Source organism: Haliotis asinina, chromosome 9 (assembly GCF_037392515.1).
Source record: "Haliotis asinina isolate JCU_RB_2024 chromosome 9, JCU_Hal_asi_v2, whole genome shotgun sequence".
Taxonomy (NCBI): domain Eukaryota; kingdom Metazoa; phylum Mollusca; class Gastropoda; order Lepetellida; family Haliotidae; genus Haliotis; species Haliotis asinina.
The window spans coordinates 46,937,630-46,963,765 of record NC_090288.1 but is presented as its reverse complement, the minus strand read 5'-3'; the positions used below and the strand labels follow the sequence as shown (position 1 = coordinate 46,963,765).

The 26,136-nt window shown below is 40.0% G+C and overlaps 1 protein-coding gene across 1 annotated transcript; it reads left to right on the top strand.

Moving 5' to 3' along the window:
- Positions 1–1,973: 1,973 nt before the first annotated feature.
- LOC137297035 (receptor-type tyrosine-protein phosphatase epsilon-like) lies at positions 1,974–25,796 on the top strand. The gene is made up of 31 exons (XM_067828985.1): positions 1,974–2,035; positions 3,990–4,061; positions 4,879–4,966; positions 5,134–5,247; positions 5,377–5,604; positions 7,278–7,463; positions 7,688–7,825; positions 9,560–9,700; positions 10,006–10,146; positions 10,438–10,578; positions 10,817–10,963; positions 11,296–11,433; positions 11,873–12,019; positions 12,767–12,866; positions 13,142–13,212; positions 13,384–13,604; positions 14,089–14,176; positions 15,071–15,135; positions 15,302–15,338; positions 15,675–15,772; positions 15,893–16,018; positions 16,526–16,665; positions 21,461–21,593; positions 22,102–22,248; positions 22,410–22,503; positions 22,662–22,735; positions 22,935–23,057; positions 23,221–23,352; positions 23,798–23,934; positions 24,972–25,107; positions 25,496–25,796. Exons 2-31 carry the CDS (start codon positions 4,053–4,055, stop codon positions 25,565–25,567), a joined length of 3,612 nt encoding a protein of 1,203 aa, XP_067685086.1. The 5' UTR covers positions 1,974–2,035; positions 3,990–4,052; the 3' UTR covers positions 25,568–25,796.
- Positions 25,797–26,136: the final 340 nt, after the last annotated feature.

Below are 26,136 nucleotides of genomic sequence, written 5' to 3'. Positions count from 1 at the left end.
CAAAACATCAGGCACGGACGTCCAGCGATAGGCCTAAATGAGCTTCCTATTTCACGGTCAGCTTTGCCTTACTTGGATTTGACAACCTCTGAGATTCTGTATGCCGTTCACAGTTTAGGTTTCAGGTTTTACAGTCGTGCGAGGACACGTATGTTACAATGTTGTGACAGCGTTAATGGTGTGACATCACAGCCAAAGAGATTGAATGGTTTACACCAGTGGGGCACACCGGTAGAGATCATGTTCTACTTTTGTGTAAACACAAGGAACGATTTTTCTTTCCTTTAGATGAGATTTGGAACAACATCCAACCGGTTGTGTTCAACCTTTAGGTCTCTTGTTCCCTGTGTCAGAGCAAATGGGCGTAACAAACACATTGCATTATCCATCTCTATAAGAAATGTAAATCTCTGCGTCTTGTTATGAGGGTGTGTTTCGTTAAAGCATTTCTTGTATCATTAGACGAATGACCAACTGTTTTGTTTCCATAGCAGCGTAACATCAGGTTTCACAAACCTCTCGTAAGCCTAAGGTCTCGTAACTTTTCTCGTAGCATTCTTACTTCCTATGTTACAGTATAGGAGCTACGAATGCTACGAGAAAAGGTTACAAGGCGTTAGACTTTCGAGAGATTTGTGAAACGGGGTCCAAATCGGTTTTAAAGTACAACACAATGACTAGTACAATACACGCACAAGTACAAAAAAACGACATTGCAATAAAATTCATAAATTCTCTCTCTCGCGTTCTCTCTCCCTATCTCTCTCTCTTTCTCTCTCTCTCTCTCTCTCTCTCTCTCTCTCTCTCTCTCTCTCTCTGTGTGTGTGTAGTAACTGACAACAGGTGAATCCGGGAGATATAAGGACATCTAAAGGGGTTTGCAGCAGGCTAGCCGTTTCGCGAATACCTGGTGTCGGCAATAATATTCACGTCTAATCTTGCCTTTAACGGTTGGTGATTTTACGGCTAGTTTTCTTTCTACACAAAACAGAAACGTGATGATTATTGCATGTAAAACTGGAAATTCTTACACACGGACGTTCTACAATACAGTCAAGGTTACAAATCAGTTGAACCAAAGCAACGTTTGAAACAACCCTTCGACACTTCCTTCTATAATTTTAGATCTGCCCCACAACAAAGCAAAAGTGACACATTCCGTCTCACCCCACACAAGTGAGTTAGTTGATAAATTGCCTCTGTTCAGCCAACATAGAATGGGTACCTGATGTGATTAAGTCATGTGTGACTGTTAACCTAGCGGCTCACAGACAGCTTGAGTTATCCAGGGTAATAATACGCTAGCACACTGAGCATGCACAAGTGAGTGCATGCTTGCGTTTATTTAAAAAAAACCCCACACATTATCATTCTTATTATTATGCTTTACAGATTAAAGATAATATGCAGCAAAAAAGGGTTCGGGTGATCCTGGCACAATTAGGTGGGTAAGGCTCCTCATCAGCTCAGGGCCCTAGTCTCTTCTAAAAGCAGCCCAGGCAGTGAATGGGACTTCTCCAAGGAAACGCTGCCAAGTCGAACCCACCAAGAACTGTCCGGAGGATATGATGACTCACCAACACTGCACCCTTCTGCATTACCCAGAGTGTCAGAAGGGCTGTGCTTCCGATGGTGAACCCGGGCACCCTCCTGATCTGCGCGAAGGGATCAGGAGGTACCAAGCGAAGGACACTGAGAACAATGGAGAGCCTGACGACAGTGTACTTGGGATGCAAGCGAGACATTTCGAAGGCGAGGTCTGTGTATTTATCATGCTTTTCCTGAATCTTGCCAATCACATTGTTCAATAATATCAATACATTCACTTGCTTATTATTAATAATATTAATATTATAACTGTAGTAGAATGATTGCAACGATCCATCCGGAAAGTAATATACACAATATCTCGGTCATATGACACTTTTCCTGTGTCACGCTACCACTTCCTGGTAGCCAAGTAGTGTAGAATGCTAGCATCCTGTGAAAATGTACACCCTCTGCTCTGCTCTCCTGTGAGGTATTGATTTGTGAGGTGCGTATTGACATACGTTTCGTTCTAATCCATGTGTATATGTGAGTAACAACCAGTATACCCAGATGATGAGCTTCATCAATGTTATCAGCGCTTTCCTAAATATCCTATTTCACCTATTAATTATCTTCATGGAGACTATTGTAAACACAACAGGATCACACTTCAGTGATACAGAATCATATACAAATACCGCAGCTCAGCTTGGAAATCGTTCGGCCAACGTTCATGCATTCATATCTGTATAGACTTCCGTGAACACCCATGAACCCGTTTCAGCTGATCATGATATGACAAATAGGGCTTTTGGTTTACCTTACGTTTTTATGATATGTAATTTACCTGTTTTTCAAGGTGTTGGTGAAAGGTGAAGACAGTTGAATGGGGAGTACAGAATGCCATTACATGATAAAGATTCGTTAATATGCGTGTTTGGGGATGGTATATACCGAAAAGTAGCAACTACATTGTGACTATACATTGTGAATGATTGAGTTTATTTAAGTGACTTCGTCACTATTTCTGCCATACTTCAGTCAGGAAAATGCAATGCGTCTCCTTCATACACAGCCAGTCCCGTTAAAACGCTGTAGAAGTGCATTCATGTGGACACTCGATATTTTATTCGTTGAAATTTGATCCGCCTTATGATTCACATTGTAGCGAGGGCTAAGGCGAGCTGTACTGATTCAGTTTGTAACGAGCCCCGAGTTGATCTGCACTATGATCCAGTTATTGAGATGATCTGCACTATGATCCAGTTAGTGAGATGATCTGCACTATTATTCAGTTTCTACTGGGCGTTAAGGGGACCTGCACTTCAATTCAGTTTGTAACGAGCCCAAAGATGGTCTACACTATGATTCATGTTGTAGCGAGTGCTGGGTGATATCCTCCTCAAGATTATGTGTGTGGCGCGTAGTGAGGTGATCGCCCTGATGATTCAGTCCGTAACAAGTCCAAAGCCATATATATCGTATCACCGTACTTTCTCAAACTACAATGGTAAGGATGCTAATCATCACAAAATGAATACTTTGCATAACAGTTATCATGTAAACGTGAGTTCGAACACACACACACACACACACAGCGAGAGAGAGAGAGAGAGAGAGAGAGAAAGAGAAAGAGAGAGAGAGAGAAAGAGAGTACCATTATTGTTATATGTACATAGACTACTATTCCTCTCGAAAGAACATGCTTCCTTAACATGCTATTCTGTTCACATCTGTAATCTCTTCACCATCCACCATCTTAGCGAGAACTCTCTGAGTTATGACATCACAGAGAAAATGTAGTTGTAGTCATCAAAGCTTGCATGTGCCACAGCGATCATTCTACCATCCTGATCAGATCGCATACGGAGATTTGTCATTAATATTTGTTGATCTTACAAAACCTCGCATCTTACCTGGCATCTTATTGGGGTTAGCTGACTGAAGTATCAGCTGCAGAATTGATGGAGTAATCTGAACGTCACGCAATTCTTTGTGTTTGGTATTGGTGATCTGTTGCCTGTTTTACAGTATGTTTGGTCGAAATAGTGCTATTAGTTTTAGGTTCATACACTAGATTTTATTCGAACTGTGATAGTCTATCTGTTTTGCTGTCCTTTTTTTATAAAATATACATATTCTTTATAAACGTCGTGTTTGTTCTCGTCACGATATAGCTGAAACATTGCTGACGTGACCTTAAATATTAACCTACTCCTTGTGTCTTGGCCAATAAGGACAATTTGTCAGGTCTGATTCGCTGTAATGATATATAGAGAGCATTGTCCATCTCTGAACACAGAAATCATCCAGGTATGATAGTGTACCATCAGTAACATTGCCAATGAGAATTATTCTACAGCCCATGAGGCGCTGTCAGTACCAGCTCTGGCTCTGGTGCAGCAATCTGTACGATGTGTACTGTGTACAACACTACCATTTTAGGATTACACTTTCAGGAGGTCGTCGTTTTGCGAATTGATATCACTCTTCACCACTAATCACTGAAACTTTTCTGCATCATGAAGCAGGTACGTATGCAGCATACTGACTTGTACACGCATGCATTATCCCATGTTCTTGCACTATCTATAAGACGTAATATAACAATGTATTAGAGTCCATATCGGGCAGCTGGGTAGCCCAGCTGTTAGGTTTTCGCTCGTTACGTCAAAAGCACGTGTTCCATTGGCAACATAGGCACCGTGTATGAAGCCCATTTCTGGTGTCCCCCACCACGCCATTGCTGGAATATTGCTAAATATGTATGCATTCGGTTATTTTTATGGCAGAATATGTCTAAACACGAATATCACATAAACGTGAAAATTTGAAGCTCCCTGATGACGTGAGGCTCTGCTTCAGGTTGTTGCACTCGTGTTACATTTCAACAAACATATACTTTTTATTTACTTTGGTATTTGGAAATGGCAACTAATTTCGAAAGCTTTTACCAAATCGATTCAATAGTAGGGAACCTATCATCTGCTAAATTCGGGAAAATGGCGGATGAAAAATTTAGAAACTGTTCTTATGAAGGGAGCTAACGATCTGTCCGTACACAAAAGGTTACGTGAAAGATATTCTGTACACTGCAATCCATACTATAGTCCCATCTAATCCCCTATATTATGAACGGTCGTAGTACCCAGGTACATTGCGGTAACATGATACTCAGCTGAGCAGATGCTCTGTCTTCTGAAGAAACCACACCGTATCATACGCCGTAAAGCTCTTTCAATTCTAATTTGCAAAACCTGTTGAAATATCATATAAAACAGAATGGTATAATAATGATTCTTGTGATCCAGATATGGCAAATTCCCTATTCTTTATCTTTTCATTTAGGCATCCAGCTTCTGTTGGTTCTGGATAACCAGCATGTGCTGGTTCTGGATGGGATTACTTGTTGCCTGTGTCTCTGCGGCCCTCTATGGTAGGAACGTTATTCACAGAATGTGAAATAAGTTAAATAAGTTCATTGTTGGTTTGCTTCACAAAAACATTGCTGTCGTCTCATCCTAACACTGTTTTCATTGTAATGGGCAATATGTTTGAACTAGTACAGAAATCAGTCAAACGGAGGTACCTCTTTTCAAACAGAGTGTCACTGTAGAAGCACTACTGCCTGTGCCGTGTTCCCCTCTACTCCATGTAGCCAGGTCGGTGATCCAGACAGATGTCAGGAAGGATGGTTCGGTAACTACTGCCAGAAACGTGAGTATGGATTAGATGGGTTGATGTTGTGAATACATGAGTGTGGGGTAGATGAGTAGATGGGTATGTGTAAAACAATGATTACAGCTTACCGATACTTGTGATGCTAATTATGTATCCATATTTCAGAAAACGTTGCTTTGAGGAAGCCTAGCACCCAGAGTAGCACATTGGGCAATGATGATAATGAGTATGGAGCAGCACTTGGTGTTGACGGCACAGCCACCACAAATGCCAATAGAAGGCCACGGACATGCGCTCATTCAAAGAAAAAGACAAATCCCTCCTGGACTGTGAATCTGAATACTTCAGTTCCAGAGACGATACAACACATCAGACTCTATATCCGTGAAAGGCGTGAGTTCACACGTATAAGATTAATGCAGGTCGTTTGGAGTGGACGCAGCCCGATTTTAAAATCAATCACGTTGTCTGTAATGATAGATCTTGTAAAAGTAGTGATTATACCATACATATGTGGCAGGTGATAGATATTTGGGGCTAAGTATACCCTTCTACCTTTGACAATAATATAATGTGTTTTATTGCCTGAATATTTGAAGGTGATTTCAAAGTTGAGCCATGCGCTCAAAGTTTATGTCATAGAGTCGATTGAAATTTCGCATGTCACATTCAAGTGGGACGTAAATTTTAAGTAACCTTTGACTGAAGACCAGGGACAGAGGATAAAGGATTGGTAACAATTTATAGCAATACCACAGTTTTTCATGATGCATTAAAGCATACATCGTAAATAATTAGATAGTAATCTTAAACACCTGACATCACCATTTAGTAGTCGGGATAGGGTGGTTAGGCTTTCTGACTTGGTTGACTCATGTCATAGGTTCCCACTTTGCTTAGATCGATGCCTCATGATGTTGATCACTGGATTGTTTGGTCAGACCGCCGCCATATAGGTGGAATATTGCTGAGTGCGGCGTAAATTAAACTCACTCAATGGGATTAGTTGTGGGCGGGTGCGCAGGTGAGCGGGTTAGGCGACTAACTTTGTGTGCTGGCGAATAGGTGTCTGACTCTGAGGGTGCGAGTTCGAGTCCCGAATAGGAATCAGCTAAAAAAAAGTACTAGAATTTGTACTTACTATGGATGTGTAATCCCAAATATAACAAACATACTCACTCACTCACTATTTACTACTGGTTCATTAACACATGCTCATGATATAATCGGAATTGTACAATCGACTCCGCTTGTAGCAGAAATTTCTTGTGGTTATGGAAAGAGTTTTGTCGCTTCTATTCCCTCTGTGTCATTCTATACAATGTACTATTAGATGTTGATGGTCGAGTGGGACTTTCTATTTTTATGGTTTGTCAAACAAGTAATACCATGAGGTGTGAAACGCATGTTTAAAGTCTGTGCTGGTGTCCACTTTCTTCAGCAAGTACTCTAGAATTCTTTTCCTGTCACGATTTGTTCAACCTGCTTCTGAAATGTATGTACTGATATTGTTATACATATCTCTAATTCATGGTAAGCCATTGTTGTAATTTTAAATTTCGTTTGTGTAAACATTCAACGTCACCGTGCTCAAGAAACATTTTTTTCAGGAAGGTATTACTACCTGATGTAAGCTTGGTTTTCGGGGTTTTTTGTTTTATAAAGCCTTACTCAGCAATATTCTAGCTATGGACAAGTATGGACAAGGCAATCCAGTGATCAACTATCTACACGGTTGGGATACGATGGCATTTTCAGTCAAATCAGCGAACATGACGACCCGATCCTGTTAGTAGCCTCTTACCACAAGAACGGGTGGCAGAGGGCGAATTCTAGTTCGGATCTTCATGGATGTTCTCATGTAGACAGATGTGTGGTTACAACTAGGAGATTGTTCTGCCTTTGAATTTTGTAGTTCTAGAAAATCATATGCATTCTATTTATTTGAACCAATAGATTAATTTCTCTTCATGATCTTTCATATCAAGTCATCTATATCCTACTGACACTTAACATGGATACAACGAAATTAATACTAATTACATTTTACATTAATTTTTGTACAGTTCAGGAGAGAAGCAACGGCATGGAGATACTTGTGGGCAGTCAGATGTGCTACAACTGGTCATCTACTGAACATCCTCCTCCTCTTGCTGACGTAACCTGCCGCCAACCACTGACAGGAACCACGGTCACAATACGGATACCCGGTCCAGAGAAATTCCTTACACTGTGTGAAGTGCAAATATTTGGTAAGCTATGATAGTAGCTGGGTGTTAATGTTTGGAAATTTTATCATCTGACAGGGATGCAGAGTTTTCACTATTCAACCCAAGTCTCGATGTCCGAAATTATGGCACATGCTTCCATGATGTTACACCCTCAAAGACCACAATTAAAGTCATTTTCACAAGTTAACAGATTACATCTCGTCTGTGTTATCAAATGAAGATGATTATTGTCGAATGATGTTCAGTTTGCAGTAACGGGTGGTTTTCTGAAGATTGTGACAAACAGTGTCGATGCGTTAACAGTTCTGATATATGTGACAAGATCACCGGTGACTGCCCTAGTGGATGTTTCCCAGGATTCAATGGCACCGACTGTCAAACAGGTATCGTATGAAACATTAATTCGATAAAGTCCGCATTTATATATACATATTTAATTCTTATTCATGTTTACCACTGAAGCGCTTACCTGTAAGACATATACGTATTCGCTCTGCATACTTATGAATCGTCTTTTTATCAAATTTCACTTTAAATGACACTTTCTCTTTCAGGTTATGCTTTAAGTTGTTGCAGTGCTATTTGCTTTAGCATCAATGTCATATCCATATTTTTTATATCGTTTCGATTCAGACTGCAGACAAAGCGACATTATACATAGCCCAAGCACAACGCACGAATACGTAAAATACAGTTCACCGCGAGCTTGATCACCTTTTGACTTCAAATAGGGACATTTTTCCTGGGACTAAACAGTTTTCTGCAGAATGTAGACAATATAGAACGTGATATATATTTTTACTCTTGTATGTGGAGAAAATGTTACTTTCAGAAGATGAGTAAGTCTGAATCGGATATAAAGTTGTGAAAATTGAAAAACTATGTATTATAAATGCATTCAGCGTAAACCTGTTAGGAAAACAAAGCGATGTCCAGATTCTTTTAATGCACAAACAGCATTCTCGCCTATGCAATCTCAGTAGGGAATGAAGATAAACATAGGATCATGTAACTTTGATATCTGTATTTGTACTATCGAGTAGTCAATCTGGTATGTCCCTAAATTCATTACACATAGTTACTAGGGCTGTAACGATCCATTGAACTATCGAAGCATTGCAGTTGTTAAGTTAGCGATAGCATCTGATCGATAGTAGAAAGGAAGAAGTATCGATACATAGATACTATGTGTTACTATCGTTAGATTAGTAATTGACTTAGCTGCGATTAATGGACACTGCAAAATGAAGGAAGAACCAGATTTGTTCACACGGAGTTAGAGTTACCTGCCCCTGTTATCTCACATAATCTGGGATTTAAGCTTCTCGTTTGCTGCTAAAATAGAAACTGTTTCAGCTTGTTTTTGTTTCATATAAAATATTCATTCATTTAGGATATGACTTCAAATGGGAAAACCAAACCAAAACAAACAAACCAAAAACAACAACAAACAGAAAACACACACACGCACACACACAACGAAGAAATAACAACATAACAAAAAAAAACAAAACAAAAAAAACCCCCAACAACAACAACAACAAAAAAACAAAACAAAAAAACAACACAAAACAAAACAAAAAACAAAAAACAAACAAAAAACAAAAAACAAAAACAAAAACAAAAACAAAAACAAAACAAAAACAACAACAAAAAAAACAAAAACAAAAAAAAGTCACACACAACCCCCCCCCCAAAAAAAAACAAACAAACCAAAAAACCCCCCAACAACATACAAACAAACAAAAAACTATAAAACAAAAAAAAACAACAACAAACAAACAGAAAACAAAACAAAGCATTGCAATAATATAAATTGCAATCGATGGTCGCTATCGCAATGGTTGTTTTCGCTCCCATAGTTACCCCCTAATAATAGCTACACTCTTAAAGTAATAAGTATGTTGATTTAACGCGACATACCTTTGTGGTTTGTGTTTGTACTGTCACGACGAGTGCCAATCTGATATTACCACTATTCCGGGGAATCGGAAAGAGGTATTTACTTCGCAAGGGATTTGTGTGTCATGGTGTCTTGTGGTCACAACGTGTATACCCGTCTGTCATAGATATCTGATCACATAGCTGTATACTAAATGGTGCGATTGTTTGTGCAGTTTGTCCAGATGGCACATACGGAAGTAATTGTTCCTCCTTGTGTGGAAACTGTCTGGATGACGTCAGCTGTGAGAAGACAAACGGAACCTGTCCTGACGGATGTGAAGCAGGGTGGATAAATGACACCACGTGCCAACTGCGTGAGTCACAATGTTGAAGTCAAACGAATGTCCATATGTATGTACCTCATGGTCCTGCCCGTTGGCACGTTTAAAGTATACTTTTAGCAATAGGAATGTCACTTATGATTATTGTTCTGGTATGAACTGTGCCTCCCAGTTTAGGAACTGCCACAATCGTGTCATCTGTCGACAGCTTGAGATATACTTATGCAGGATAGGTGGGTTAATTAAGATTTAAGCAGGCTGGTACCGTTAAGTAAGATGTCACTCTGTACACCACAATAATACCACGCCATGTGTTCGTTATGTTCATGTGTTTGCAGCATGTCCAGATGGTTTCTATGGTATCAGCTGTGCTTCACAATGTGGAAACTGTTTGAATGACGTCAGCTGTGACAAGACAAACGGAACCTGTTCTGACGGATGTGCAGCAGGATGGATAAATGACACCATGTGTCAACGCCGTGAGTCACAATGTTGAAGTCAAAGGAATGTCCCTACGTTTGTAAGCATATTAGACCTCTTGGTCCTGCCCGTTCTTACAGTGAGAATATATTGTCTCTGAGTTGGCAGACTGTTCCTACTAGTATGGAAACTACCCCCATGGTGCCATCTGTGTATAACGTGAGTGACGATTACATCCATTGAGCAGGATAACAAGACACATGTCGGTCGGATGGGTTTATAAGTGAAATGTGATCTTGTACAGTACGATACCACCATACCATTTATTCAGTGTGATTATGCGTTTGCAGCATGTCCGGACGGTTCCTTTGGTATCAAGTGCTCTTCAGTGTGTGGAAACTGTCTGGATGACGTCAGCTGTGACAAGACAAACGGAACCTGCCCTGATGGATGTGCAGCAGGATGGATAAACGACACCATGTGTCAACGCCGTGAGTCACAGTGTTGATGTTGAACGACTGGCACAGCATTTGTATACATGTTTCTTGTGAAAAATATTAAGTCTAAAGGTCAGGTCAGCTTCACAGGGTTAAGTTGTGATGTAATCATGTTGGGAACTACCAAAAGAGTTCTTATGGAATCAACTGCGACTCTCAGTATGGAAACTGCCGAAACAATCATCTCAGTGACATAATAGAGAGGAGTCTAGGTCTTCTTTCTTTCCTTCAGCGTGTCCACATGGTTTCTATGATAACAACTGTTTAGCCCTGTGTGGAAACTGCCTGAATGGTGACATCTGTGACAAGAAAAACGGATCGTGTCCAATCGGATGTGCATCAGGATGGATGAATGACGACACAAAGTTATGTGATCAACGTGAGTGCTGATGTCATCCTAATGGGTGCAGCAAAAGACTGCTTTTGGATGCATGTTGGTAGCTATTTTATCAGTTTATAATTCTGGCTTATTTGTTGAACCGATGGTTCCTACTGCAGCAAATGTACCTCCCAGTGTGGAAAAGGTCTGGACCTCGACGTCTGTAAATGGGTAAATGTATCCTTTGGCATGCGCAGCAGGATTACAAATGACACCTCATTCTTGAATCTAATGAAATTGGTATTATATACATATAAATACGGCTTTGGAGTATGATGAGTATATTCATTCCAGTTTGACGGAGATATATTTATAGGCCTTTGTCTACGCAGCATGCCAGGATGGTTCCTTTGGTATCAGTTGCGTCTCCGTGTGTGGAAACTGTATGGATGGTGTCACCTGTGACAAGGTCACTGGAACATGCCCTAAGGGATGTGCAGTTGGATGGATGAATGACAAGTGTAATCAAGGTAAATATGTCTATGCGTCTAAAGATACGATAAACGAAGCACGTCCATATCTAGCTGACTCAAGTTTGGGTTTCATTTTCAGACTGTTTACAGGATTTACTGTCTGGAGCTAACCATTTGCTCCTTAATCAAATGTTGTGTCAGGAGTGATATTCGCAAACAGTGACATTACTTTCAGGGAGATTAGTCATAATATTACAGATATGTAAATCCATACATAAAACACCGGTGAAGGTCATGCCCAGACTTAAAAAAATCTAATGGACGTAAAAGCTCAGCTTTATTGCCATAGTTTAAGATTCCCTATTTTAGATTCACGTGGTTCCTTGGAAACGACATGAATATCTATTGTATTATTTATCCTGTATCTGTATTAGGTGATATTATTAACAGTATTTAGAAACAGCTTTTAATAGAGGCTGCTACACGACCTTTGCAGCATGTCCAAATGGATACCACGGTAACAACTGCGCCATTCAGTGTGGTAACTGTCAAAATGGTGTCGTCTGTGATAAGACAAATGGAACATGTCCTGGAGGATGTGCAGCAGGATGGATGAATGACGACTCGATGTTATGTATACAACGTACGTAATGATGCTGAATTTTTAAAGATTTTCATAAAGTGGTATTCTATAAGTAAACTTTAAGCTTACGCTTCTATCAACTTTATCAACTAATCAAACTAACTTATCAATTAATATAAAAACAACTAACGCTACTTATCGCGACTTGCACAGCAATGTCGGCTACCCCAAACCGGTCACGTATCGTAGGTATATATTTTCTGTTAAGCTGGGCCACGCTCGTCCCTAGTAACAATACATCGTCAAGAGTTATCTCCCTTGTTTGCATTATTTGTAAACAAACATTAGACAATGACTCAATTTAGTATTGCAAAACCGCTCCCGTTTGAGGCAATACGCTCCAGAAACCCATGCCATCACTAAGCAAGAGTTGCAACCTGTCCACAGTGTACAAAAATTACTCCATGCTGCTGGGGCCACAGTATTGACGAGGTGACACTTCAGTGCAGCTCAGTTATGGCCGACTCGGACCACAATAGTATATACATATTGCCCGTCTTTGTTTATCAGCGAGATTCTGAGGGAAAAAAAAACAAAAACAACAACAACAACAACAACAACAACAAAAAAACAAACCCAAACCAAACCAAACAAAAGAAACCCAACCAAACACAAAACACCCCCCACCGAAAAAAAACCAAACAAATTTGTTTATTTCGCTTTCTTGCAGCGTTGTAGTTTGAGGTCTAATTCAGTTGCTGCAACTAGTTATGGACTTACCTTATGTCTCCTGCTTGTTCTTGAAAGCTCTTGCTGGAGATGGGCCCACAGCAGGAATCGTTGGCGGCGTCACTGCAGCTGTCGTAGTGATAGCAGTTGTCATGGCCGTTCTCATTTTCCGGAAACGGTAACTGCTCAGCATCATTCATAAAGTCTAATGACCCTCGTGAATTCACTGAAATAAGCTTATCTGTTGAGTATTCTTTCATGATGTATGCAGTTCTTATGCTTCTGGCCGCCATAGAGCTGGAATATTGCTGACTGCGGCGTAAAAAAGAACTTACTCGCTCACTCACTCACTCACTCACACTTCTGAACAATGTGAATGCTTAACATGTGTTATAATACCACACGACCGTTTGCTTGTACTAAAGATCCTTATATTTGTATGATTTTCTACAGGCGAAAACGGAAATACGAAAACGAGAGAGTACCTGTTCAACTGGACGTGATTCCCACGGAAGGAAACAAAGGTAAGACAAACTACTTTGTTTTACCTTTTGTATTGTGCGAGTTGCATGACGGCGTATACATTTTGTAACTAACACACTGCAAGAAACGTCGAGTTAAATAGGTCAACAGTCGTTAGCTGGTGACCATACTGCTCACACGCATTCATAATGTATATTTGAAATCCCTTTCAGACGTTTCAGACAAGCCATCATCCAGTAAATCTGCCTCGAAGCCACCATCCTCCGTGGAGGAAGATGAGGATGCTGTGTTTTCTGTTGAGGCCGAAGTCGACGGAGGCAACGATGCTGCCGCCACCTACTACAACTGGGTGCCACCTCACATGCGGCTGGATAATCTGAAACAGTGTATATCTGAGAAAAGGAAAAAAGACTCATTTGAAAGCGAATTTCAGGTTTGCATATCGTTTGTTTTGGCATGCAATCATGGATGGCCTGTTTACTCTAATTAAAGACAGGTGTGCCTGATACGCCCTTTAGCATGTGAGAATTTACATATGATTCTTAAGAATTCGTCAGGCCTTTTCTTTGTCTATATGCAAATGGTCATTATGTATTTTGAATTGCTCAGTGATAAGGAAACAAATAGTTTACATTATCTAGCTATTCAGCAACAGTACAGCTGGCAGAGTGGGGCAGCAGCTTCATACAGATATCAACAGCTTCTTCAAAAGGATCGTCCTGTCCCGTGTTCTATCTTACTATCACTATCCACGTATAGTTCACAGATACAGGAGATACAGGAATCTGTGGTTGTATTTATCAAAGGACACAAATGTGAAAATACTTGTACAGTAAGCAGAACAATACAGTGTTCCATGCGAGTGTGAACTCGTTTGTGCATTCTCCTGAATTATCTTGTACTATCTTGTGCCACAGGCGATCCCATATGGTGCAAAACACCCACACGAGGTCTCAATCAAACCTGAGAACATATCGAAGAATCGGTTTCTTGCTCTGTATGCATGTAAGTACATTATGGACATTTCTAAAATAGTACGCAAAATTGCTACAATACAGCTGATTTATCTTCCTTAGCTAAAGCACTTGCTGTTATTTAGCACTCACATCACACATACCTTATTCTGTATCTGCTTGGTGTAAAAGTTCTAGCTGAAGGTTAGCTTTAATCAGTCAAAGAATGTATTGTTTCTTGTCACTCAGTGATGTTAAGAACTTTATGATTAGAGGTCTATCAAGCTGCTGGTCACTAATATAACATACTGGTTTGAAGGAGGCGGAATTGTATATTATGTTCTAGTTTTGTAGAAGTACCTACCTTGAAACATCCTCCTTGAAACATCCTGCGGCTGATACGCATTCGGGAAAAGGGGTCATGAAACTAATAATCAAATCAACGCATATAAATACTTGTAACATATGACCTGACGTTTGCAAAGTCCATATTCTACATGAAGATTGTATATAAGAGTATTTCAGATGAAATATGACTGTAAATGTTATAGTCAACTTCACGTACACTGTAGACATGAAATGACAGATTGGCAAATGTATTGCAATATATTGCGATTCATGTACCCACATTGCTATACATACTGTGATACATTGGGAACGTAAGTGTTTGAAAGTGAGTGACACTAATTGTGGATGTCAATCCTATTTTCTACATTACAATTCCCTGAACATATAGGTTATGGTTCTAATAAGTGTAATCTTAAAATTAGGTATCATAGTGGAGGATTCTGTTTTCTTTGAAAAGCAATACCGTGGAGTCCTTCTAAAGATGTTTGTTGTGGTGAATCATATGATGAATCGAGGGTAGTGCTAGCTGATTGAGGAGAAGAATACATTTATGCCAATTATATCAGTCCTAGTAAAGATGTTTGTTGTGGTAAATCAGATGATGAATCGAGGGTAGTGCTGACTGAAGGAGGAGAAGATTACATTAATGCCAATTATATCACGGTGAGTGTGAACGTTTCACCTAATCTTTTTCAACGATCAATAACTGGTGATGAAAGCATAGAAAAGTCTACCATAACAGATTTATGTGAAATCATTGCTGTACTGTTACGTTCTCTAGTTATCGATATCAGTATCAAAACTAACACACCTGTGTACCTTTTCGCAGGGATATGATAACAAAACAGGGTATATAGCAACACAAGGTATGTATAATATATTTATGTACTTTTTATATACAATCAATATTTCATTTATGTGTGATTAGAAAATGCAATTTAGATAGTGGTCAACCGTAACATATGTTATGTTTGGGATTCCACTTTCTGAGTAAAGTACAAATTCTATTATTCTTTTGAGCTTAGTTCCATTCGGGATTTGAACCCGCACCCTCAAAGTCAGGCACCCAATCGTTAGCACACAAAGTCAGCCGCGTAACCCCCTCAGCCAAGGCAGCTGACTTTGTGTGTTATATTTTTATGGTTAACGTGAATAAAATATATGACATGAGCGGGTTATAAAACGTACTGTTTTTCCTCAAGGACCCAAGCCGACTACAGTCCCTGACTTCTGGCGGATGGTGTGGCAGGAGGACGTCACACAGATAGTCATGCTGACGAGGCTGAAGGAGATGAACAAGGTAGGATGAGTCAGGGGTAATTAAATCGCTGTGGAATAGGATTAATACATTCTGCTTCGTTAGTACATTCAACTTAAAATTATTCTACCCTAAAAGTACATTATTTGTATATGTTTTCAGAAAAAGTGTGAACAGTATTGGCCCGAAGGAGGCAAATCTGAAATATACGCAGACTGTAAAGTTACCAACAAAAATGTGACAGCGAGGACTGACTATACAGTCTCGGAGTTTCTTGTAGAAAACTCGGTTAGTATAAATACTAAGTCAGTGCGTATTGTTAAGCCACTTTTAACCACCGGTTTAAGCTACACTGTGCAAGAAGAATCAATGTGGAATGTTTACTTGAAAGTGAATCGTCATAGACTGTTACAATTGTATGTCTAGTGTCAGAGTGATGTGATGTTTGTTTATTCGGTAAAAGTGCCACCGGCCCTTTAAGCACATACACATCAGATGGATTCAAGAAATGACGTGGCAAGGCATGAAGCGCCTTAAAAGTGACGGAATGAAGACAGAGGTATAACTGTACAGAGATGTGAACACATCGTCAGCTGGATACAACATATTTTACACGTTTTTTTCATAGCTAAAATCTATATTTAGCAAGGTTGCTTATAACTGTATCATTATGAGAAGTAAATATCAGAGCTAGCTTGTTTTCTGAACGATATACATGATAAAAACGTGGTATGAGTGATGCTCTCAGATCGTCAAATAAAGGGCATTCAAAGCAAAAATGTCTGGTGTTTACAGGGTGTCGAGAGGACTGTGACGCACTATCACTTCACATCTTGGCCTGACCATGGCGTTCCTTCTGCTCCTGCCCTCGTCAATTTCTGGAGACTGGTCAAACAGGGGGACATGGACAGGGGACCCATGGTGGTGCACTGCAGGTAACACAGAAGGTGATGCATATACGATGTAGGTGTATCTCACAGACCACCAAGACAAAGGCATTCTCCGGTTTGCTGACATTGCTGATCACACACCATGGATTATAGTTTACTGTCTTCGGAACTGAAACTGTTTTAGAGTTACGTACTAAAATACTGTTGGAAATAGAAAAAAACCCAAAGAAACTGTTTTTTCGATGCGGTGTTTCTAAGTGCAAAGCGATTTATTTATATTATCAATAACAGACCATGACTTTATGAAGAGATGATATTCTATTACAAATGACACTCTTTCAATGCCCATTCTAAAAGTAGACTTGGCTTCATTATAAACGATAGCTGGCGCAAACAATAATAACTACAATACGGAAACTGTTTCGGATGTACCTACCATGAGTTTCACTACGACTATGAAAGGAAAGAGGTAGGAATGGTCTCTAAAAACGTCAGGACGGGTAGTCACAGACGGTGGTTGGGGTCCGGCTTGGGATAGAGATATCAGCTGAGATAAGATAATCATTTCGGGAATTAAACTGGAGAAGCAAACGGCATATCATAAGAATTTACAAATAGTATCCAGTCCTGCCGATCATCGGGTGGTTATGCCACCTGTGTAATATATACATTGAGACAATTTAACTAGGTGACTAAATTGAGCTTTTCTATATATATATCATACACTTTTACGTATCTCAACATAAGCGTTATGAAAAAAGACACATAAGATGTTAATCGTGAGACGAGACAACACAGGCGGAAAGGCATAAAGTATCTTTGAGATGGACCCTTGTGCCCGTAGGCAGCACGTGTATTTCATGCCAGTTGAGTCGACGGTCCTTCGTCATACCTGGCTGAGCGATCTTCTTGCCACCTATAATCTGATCTATTGTTTTCAGCCGCTATTATAACTTTTGCGCGATTTTGCGAGTAAACATGCTTTTCTAGATACGTGAGGCACATTGGTCGCGCTAGGCAGCCGCAATCAGTAGCTCTTCCTATTTTGTTGATATTCTTGTGGAATACCTGTTACACTGACCAAATTTGTCAAAGATGTCATCACCAGGATCGTTTGTGTGAAATTTCAGACTTCAAAACTGTCACTATGTTGAGTATGCTATATTTGACGTTTTTCACATTACTGTGTATGGAAATATTCACATCCTTGCCTTTCCCCAAGCCCACAGCACCCAGATCAAAATGAGTGTTAATCAACCTTAGCCATATGGTGTCTACAGCAGGGAAGATCTTTTGCCTCTCAATCAACCAGCCAGCCCAGGCTGCTCACCCTGGACCCCGGGTGAGAGTGGAGTCTTACATCATCATATCGACGCCTCGCTCCTGACAACATTACGCAATGCTGGGATCTCAGTCAGCAAGAGAACCAAGATAGGAAAAAGAGCAGGGAGGAAAATTAAAAGGAAAATTGCTGTGTGTCAGAATGTTTTCCCAAACGTTTCAAAAACTGTGTCCTGTCGTGTTGTTAACCACAATAATCTAGTCCAAGTACACCCTCAAGCTCCCCTAAAATATGCCTTTTGGAATGCCCAGTCAACCCGTAATAAATGTGTAGATATGAATGATACGATCATTGAGGATGATATAGATGTGCTAATTCTTACCCAAACCTGGCTGAGGAATGTTGGTGATGAGACTAAGATAGCTGAAATGACGCCAATGTCTCATTCATTCGTGCATCATCCAAGACTCGACTCTAAAGGCGGTGGTCTTGCGATCCTCTACAGGAAAACACTCACAATTCGTCTTACAGATTTCAACAGTAGTCTTAAATCTTTTGAAAAGATGGAGGTAATGTTGACACCTGACAAAACCAAACTGTCAAACAGTACCTTTCATCAAGAGTCATCCGCTCTTTTTGCATCACACTCCAGAAACTGTACAGTTTACCTTGGTGATTTTAACATGCATTTCAATGCTCAGGACCACCCAGAGGTAAACAAATCTGTCAAGCTCATGAACTCTCGCTCGTTGACTCAGCATGTCATCACACCGACTCTTAAGTCTGGAAATATTCTGGACTGGGTTATCACACATGGTGATCTCAAACTTGTTTGTGACGTTCAAGTCAAGGACCAGCAGATTTCGGACCACTTCAGTGTCTTCTTCACCTTAAAGCTGATAAAGCCAGCGAACGAGCGATTGGTTTTGCATTGTCGAAACATCAGTAAAATTCCATCTGAGATTTTCAGGCTCGATTTACTGAGTGATTCTCCTTCTGACGTTGACGAACTTGTTCAACTCTTGTGTGATACTCTTACATCACTTTTGGATAAGCATGCTCCTGCAGTTGAGAAGAAATTGATCTTTTGAAGTTTTGTCCTCATGTCCCATGGTATGAAGACGTTGTACGTCACTCAAAGTGTCTACGGCGCAGAGCAGAGAGACAATGGCACAGTACTCGGCCAGAAATACATCGGCAAATATATTGGCAGTGTTGCAATGGTGGCTGATTATTTCAGCTAAAAGGAACTATTGTCTCCAGAGCATAACCGACAGCATAGGTAAGCCAGCATCCCTATGTCGGTTCATGGGCAAACTGTTTGGAAAGGGACGAGACCAAGATACTCACTCTCCAGCAAAGGAACAGAAGGAACTGGCAAACTTGTTCAACTCCTTCTTTATCTCAAAAATTGAGACAATTCGTCATGGCCTTGCCTGTGATGGTGATTTCAGTGAACCAATGTTTACAGGCAACCGCCTGTCACATTTCAGAACATTTAGTCTCAAGGATATTGAACAACTCATTCGTTCGTCAAAACCCACTTCCTGTGACTCTGATCCCATTCCAACCAAACTTCTGATAAAACACCTGGACCTGCTGATTTCATCCATCACTAAGATTGTCAATACAAGTCTTCAGAATGGTGCGTTCCCAAACAGTTTCAAGGGTGCGGTGGTCGGACCACTATTGAAAAAGTCTGGCCTAGATCCTTAAGACCTGAAAAACTTTCGGCCTGTCTCAAACTTGTCTTTCATATCCAGAATCATTGAGAAAGCAGGTCATTCCTCTCTCAAAGAAGATCTGTTAAGTCACGATCTCATTGATTCTTTCCAGTCTGCCTTCCGGCAGTACTACAGTACGGGGACATCATTGCTCCAGGTAACTGACAAACTTCAACGTGCCACTGACGAGAGTAAGATTTCAGCTCTGGTCATGTTGGACCTATCCTTGGCTTCCGACACCGTTGACCACCCTAAACACCTGACTAGATTGAAGCATCATTATGGACTGAGTGACCTTGTCCTTCAGTGGGTTTCCTCTTATCTGACAGATCGACATCAATCGGTCCTTGTGGGCGGAGAGCGCTCTCCAGCTGTGGCTGTCTCCTGCGGAGTGCCCCAAGGATCGGTTCTTGGTCCGGTTCTGTTTGCGCTACACACATGGCATGTTGGAAACATTGTCAGTGATCACGATATGTCTCACCATGCTTACGCTGACGACACTCAGATTCTGGAATCCTTTCACCCATCAGAGTTGAATCGCTGACTATACACTAGACATAAAGACGTGGATGACTACAAATAAGCTCAAGCTGAACGACACGAAAACCGAAGCTCTCCTTGTGGGCACAAGACAACAACTAAGCGAGGTGGATGCTGTCACCCTCAAAGTTGCAGCTGCGGATATCTGTGAGGAATCTTGGCGTTCACATCGATTCTACTTTGACGTTCAATGCCCACGTTATCCAAGTGAGCAAAGCATGCTTCTTCCGTCTCAGGTCGATCAGCAACATTCGTCAGTACTTGACTTCTGCAGCAACTCGAGCTCTAGTAACACCCAGGCTCGACGATTGTAATAGTGTTCTTTCTAGCATCAACTTCAATCTTATTGATAAACTGCAGAGGATTCAAAACACCTCTGCTCGCATTATCAGTAGAACTTCCAAGCGTGTCCACATCACTCATGTCCTTAAAGAACTCCATTGGCTTCCAGTCAAGGCAAGAATCGATTTCAAGATACTCTGTTTGACGTACAAATGTCTTCATGGCTTGGCCCCTTCCTACCTCTCTGACCTGCTTCAATCATATGTACCAGCCCGCAGTCTGCGTTCCAACTCTCAGAATCTTCTTGTGATACCCTCCTTCAAACTGAAATCCTTCGGACACCACAGCTTCTCCTACACAGCACCAGTCATCTGGAATGCTCTTCCATGTGACATCAAAGACTGTGACAGTTTGGATAGTTTTAAAGCAAAACTGAAAACCGACCTTTTCTCAGCATACTTCACATAATTTCAGTCATCTTCTACTTTCTACATATTTTTATTCATTTCTGTAGCGCTTTGAACATACCTAAGGGCGTGGAAAATATATATCCTATTACGTATCTAACTGAATACCCCGTTAGGCCGATGTCGGTCATTTCGACATATGTTATTTGCAATTGTGTAAATTTTTGGGATACTGTGTAGCAGCCAAGAAAAACAGTTTTCCTTCTATTTCCGACAGTTCTTTAATTTTATATTCATATCTGTGATGTTCTAGTTGGTTTTACTGTCCTCCGCTGAGCGGATTTCACAATGTTCCTGTTTTATCCTAAAATTATTACTTGGTGTTAGTCATGATAAGGATGAAACGTTGCCGTCGTGACCTAAAAATCTTCAAGCACTTACTCGCTCAGCCCATGAACCTATGCATCGTCCCTGCTTTACTAGCGTATAGATGAACTGTACCACTGCGGTGATTCAACTGATTTGTATTGAGAAGATTCGAACTCACGAATGTATAACATTTCAGACAAATGCTATTTTTCCTACTGTGACATTCCTTTGTTCAGTGCTGGAGTTGGCCGAACAGGAGCATTCATTGCCCTGGACTACCTGATGGATGAAGCGGAGAGTAACCACATCAACGTGTTCATGTGTGTCAGCAAGATGAGACAGAACAGGATGAACATGGTTCAGACTGTGGTGAGTACGTAAATCCCGAAAGTATCTAAGGTAATTAAATCTAACGGTTGGTGATAAATTTCGGCTTTGCCAGAATACATTTAGGAGATAAACAGATACAGATAGGAGATAAATTAATCATTTAAATTTTAGAGACTATCAATTCTGCATTACATTTATCCAATTTCCCCAACACAGTACGTTTATCTCCATTCTACCATAACCGATTTAGAATCGAACTCCTTCCTTCCGCACTGCGTAATCCGGCATGGCGCGAGAGGCGAATTGAACTCGTCTGTGAAAGGTATTATAGGTATTATAATATTATGGTAGAATTCAACTTTTACAACTTCTGGTATGGAGGTGAATATTTTACTACTAGACTGGATATTTAATGTGATATTTAAAGTTGTACTCAACGTTGATAAATTAACTTGCTAAATAGTGATATATTAAATCAGTATTTAAAAATATTCTTTTATTGTAGAGTTTGTGTTGTAAATGTATGTACATGACTCAATCCACACAGAAACAGTACGAGTTTGTGCATGACGTGGTCCTGGAGGCTCTCAGTAGTCGAGGCAAACTCTACACTTCGTCTGAGTTTGACAAAACGTTTGGTGTTAACGACACGTTTACATCAGACCAAGAGAAGATGCTGGAAGAGCACTTTAAGGTATGCAAATGCCGACATTGCTGTGACGTCCTTCCTTTATGTAGTTGACTATTTTCTTTCTTGAGCTGTTTATATTTTCTTGTGACGTATACGTAAACAAACAATGTAAATGTATCATCACAGCATAGTAGATACATAAAGGTTCCTTATTTGTTCTTCAGTTACTCCAAGAACAATCATCACACATCGAAGAAGACATCACTGCACTGCTTCCAGAGAACTCGAGTAAAAATAGAAACCAGCGTATTCTCCCTGGTACACACGTCTTGTAAAATGTACTCTCCAGCTGAAGAGATAAAAACATAAGTTCTTTGCAATCTCAATCAAACTGACTTCAGAAGGCCCAACCTAATCATAGCTACTCGATTTCTAGAATGAACTATGATAAAGTATCACATTGTGTATTCTTGTAGGAAACAAATCCAGACCCTACCTGTGTACTCCAGTTCCAGGTCGGAATGACTACATCAATGCAGTGTTTTTGCCGGTATGTTGGTTTGATGTAATTTTAAACCGCAGTATCACAAATGACAGTTGTTAATTTTTATCATATACATCCTTTATGTCATGTGATGTAGAACCACCAAGTCTGATAGAAATATTGCGTAACTTCAAAATAACATAACCATTAAGATTCGGGCAAGAGGAAGTACTGCTGTATAACTGGTTGCCTTCAAATGTTTCAGTCCATCATTCGACCATCGACCATGATAGTCACCCAGACCCCATTGCCAGACACTGTGGTAGACTTCTGGAGACTGGTCTATGACCATGACTGCTTCACTGTTGTCTGTCTGGATGAATCTCAGGTAAAATGTTTGTCTTTTTCTTAATTTCAAACATTCACAAATGAATGATGTCAATTGCTTCTCTTCGTTCTCAAGATTTACATACAATCGCTAAGGATGATTTATAGGATACTGCTGTCGTCAGTGAGCATTAACATGCATGTAATATTTCTTTTGGAACCAGGAGACAGATGAGATGTACCCCAAAGATAGCAATGCATTACAAGTTTCACCATTCAGTATCACACAAGAGGAGACTGAATTTCATGGAGCATGTTATACTGAGAGAAGGTTAACGCTTACGTATGAAAAGGAGGTTGGTTTGTTCATTTGTTATTTTCATTCAAATAGTTTATTATGAACTAATATCGTACGGCCATGTAATAACACAATGCAAGCTAAAATGGCACAAATGTAACAACTCTCGCAAGAATATATGCCATTATGTCCGGGGGCCAAAGATTACTTTTGGACTGGATACTGTACATTAAAAACCAACAGAAATGATTAGCGTTCATCTCAGCATTTCAGGACAGACAATCTGAAAATCTGTAAAGTCAAGTTTTTAATCTCAGTGAACATGAGGACACATAAAATGTTAGAACAGTTAAAGCGAGAATACATAACGTGCACTGATATTACCGGAACATCTAGTTTGAGAATTGCATTATATTGGTCAGACAAGTACATGAATATACATTCCGTATGTTGGAGATTTAAGCTGTTCATAATAACCTTGTGCGTGTTTCAATACTGCACAGGAGAACAAGCACTCGGTCACAGTCTTCCGCCTCCAGTCGTCTAGCATGATTTCAAGGACTTCTTCACTCCTGGAGCTGATCAACGAGGTAGACAGAATCATCAGCTCTGGTGACCATAACATCCTCATCCACTGCCAGTATGCATTTTCAAATATGCTATTTTATTTTATTTCATTTTATGAAAAGCACGTCTTTGATAAGAACTATGTGACGCAATTTGTATACAGTATGAAAAACACGTCTTTGATAAGAATTCTGAGACACAAGATGTCTCGTTCATAAATAGTGGTTAAGATTCGTTCTCCAACACCTACGTCTACATACATGTGATTCCCGGGGTAGAACAGGCCTTCAGCAACCCATGCTTGCCATAAAAGGCGACTATGCTTGTCGCTAGAGGCGACGAACGGGATCGGGTAGTCAGGCTCGCTGACTTGGTTCACACATGTCATCAGTTCCAAATTGCGCAGATCGATGCTCATGTTGTTGATCACTGGATTGACTAGATTTGATTATTTACAGACCACCACCATATAGCTGTAATATTGCTGAGTGCGGCGTAAACCTAAACTCACTCACTCACTCCCCATGCATGTGTTATGTGGTGTAGTGGTGATTGTTTTGTTGCACCAGTCCGTGGTAGGTCAAGTATACGTATAACTAAATCCTATGAGCGTTCCCTACTGTACGAACATTAAAACATAGTGTGAAGCATAGCCGTGATCAGCGCTTCGTGCTCGTTTAAACCAAAGCCAGGACCAGTTTAGAAGACTGTGGCACTACAGCACGCAATGGCCGTGAATATTCCCACTGTCAGGTAATATGAACGAACATGGTTCGTGTCAACTTATAACGGATTTATGAGTGGCTCTACCCAAAGAAATCATTTTTGAATGGTTGATACACAATAATTGAATGCTGTAATATAACTGTGTATAAATAGTTTTAAATGGAGACATGTTTAATTGGAAAAATGTTCAAAGATGCAATGGTTTGAAAAGTAATCATTTTTTAATGCATGGTGGATTCCATGAGTATACGAGGATGCACAATGATTCGAATTTAGGTGAAAGCAAATGTTTAAATGAAAAGACGACAAATGCGAAAATTATATTGTCTATTTGTGGATGTGTCATATCTTATGCAACATGACGTGATGGTCTTTGTTCACCAGCGATGGTGCCTGCGTTAGCGGTGTCTTCTGCAGTGTCCTGAACATCATCAGCAGACTGAGACTGGACAGAGACGTGGACATCTTCCTCACCATCAGGGAACTACAGCGTGTTCGACCACAGTTTATACAGTCCTTTGTGAGTGCAATGTCTGGTTCAGTTTACAAGCAAATAATCGAAACGTAATTGTTTGGGCTGCCCATGTTGTTATAAATTAAACGGAAATCTTGCACATGTCTGAAATATATGTACTTACGTATACTTTTGGTGAAGTCAGGAGGACATACAATTATTCTTGGTTTAAAACTGTTCTCAAAAAGATACGACTTATTCCTTCAATGAAGATATTACACAATTATATATTATTCCTACAAAATATTCATTAAAATTATATATTCATTACAATCTGATAGAAATAGGTCGTCTCCTTTTGACAACAGTTTTTGGTATACTTTGATATCGTTGTTGCTAAGCTGTCAGATTGGACATTTCCTGTGGGACTGGTTGTTTTTCCTTCTTCTTGCAGGATCAGTTCAAACTGTGTTATAGAATGGTGAAGGAATATAACCGTACTTCAAACGTCTATGCCAATCTGTGAAACCAGAACAAAGATTTCTGCACAGATATGCTGCACAGGTGTATTGAGACGCGTTCGGCCTCTCGTTGTCTTCATAAGACAAGTGATCGAACATACTTTCTAGAAACTTAATGAGTACACCTGAAACAAATGTACAGCAAAGTGTATAGTTTGTAGATTCAATATCATTTGGGAATTATTGAAACTGGCGGGATGCCATGTATATCAAATTGCCTCTTCAAGGCTTACAAAGGGCATCAGTAATATTATATCATTATACAAATAAAATGTACATATCATAAATATTTACTATATATTAGAATATATATGAAAAAATGAAAAATGTTGGTTTGGTTATGTATATCATTAGATTCTCAATCGTATAAATGACTTCCAATACATTTGGAATTTATTTTTTCATCTGTGATCGTCAAACACGTAAAAAGATAAGGGGGCATAACTCCACTATGCCTAATACAAGCTCATTGTAAGTGAAGTCACTTGTAGAGATTTTGTTTTGACTGCAGAGTCATTTTGTCATGTTTTCTTCACGGTGAACCACATTATTCTGATACCAAGATCCCTGATCT

What these genes read in the sequence shown, in the direction of transcription:
- LOC137297035 (XM_067828985.1), top strand. An exon ending in CGGTAACTACTGCCAGAAAC is followed by an intron (nt 5,248 to 5,376) that starts GTGAGTATGGAT and finishes TCCATATTTCAG; the next exon opens with AAAACGTTGCTTTGAGGAAG. An exon ending in CGCTTACGTATGAAAAGGAG is followed by an intron (nt 23,353 to 23,797) that starts GTTGGTTTGTTC and finishes AATACTGCACAG; the next exon opens with GAGAACAAGCACTCGGTCAC.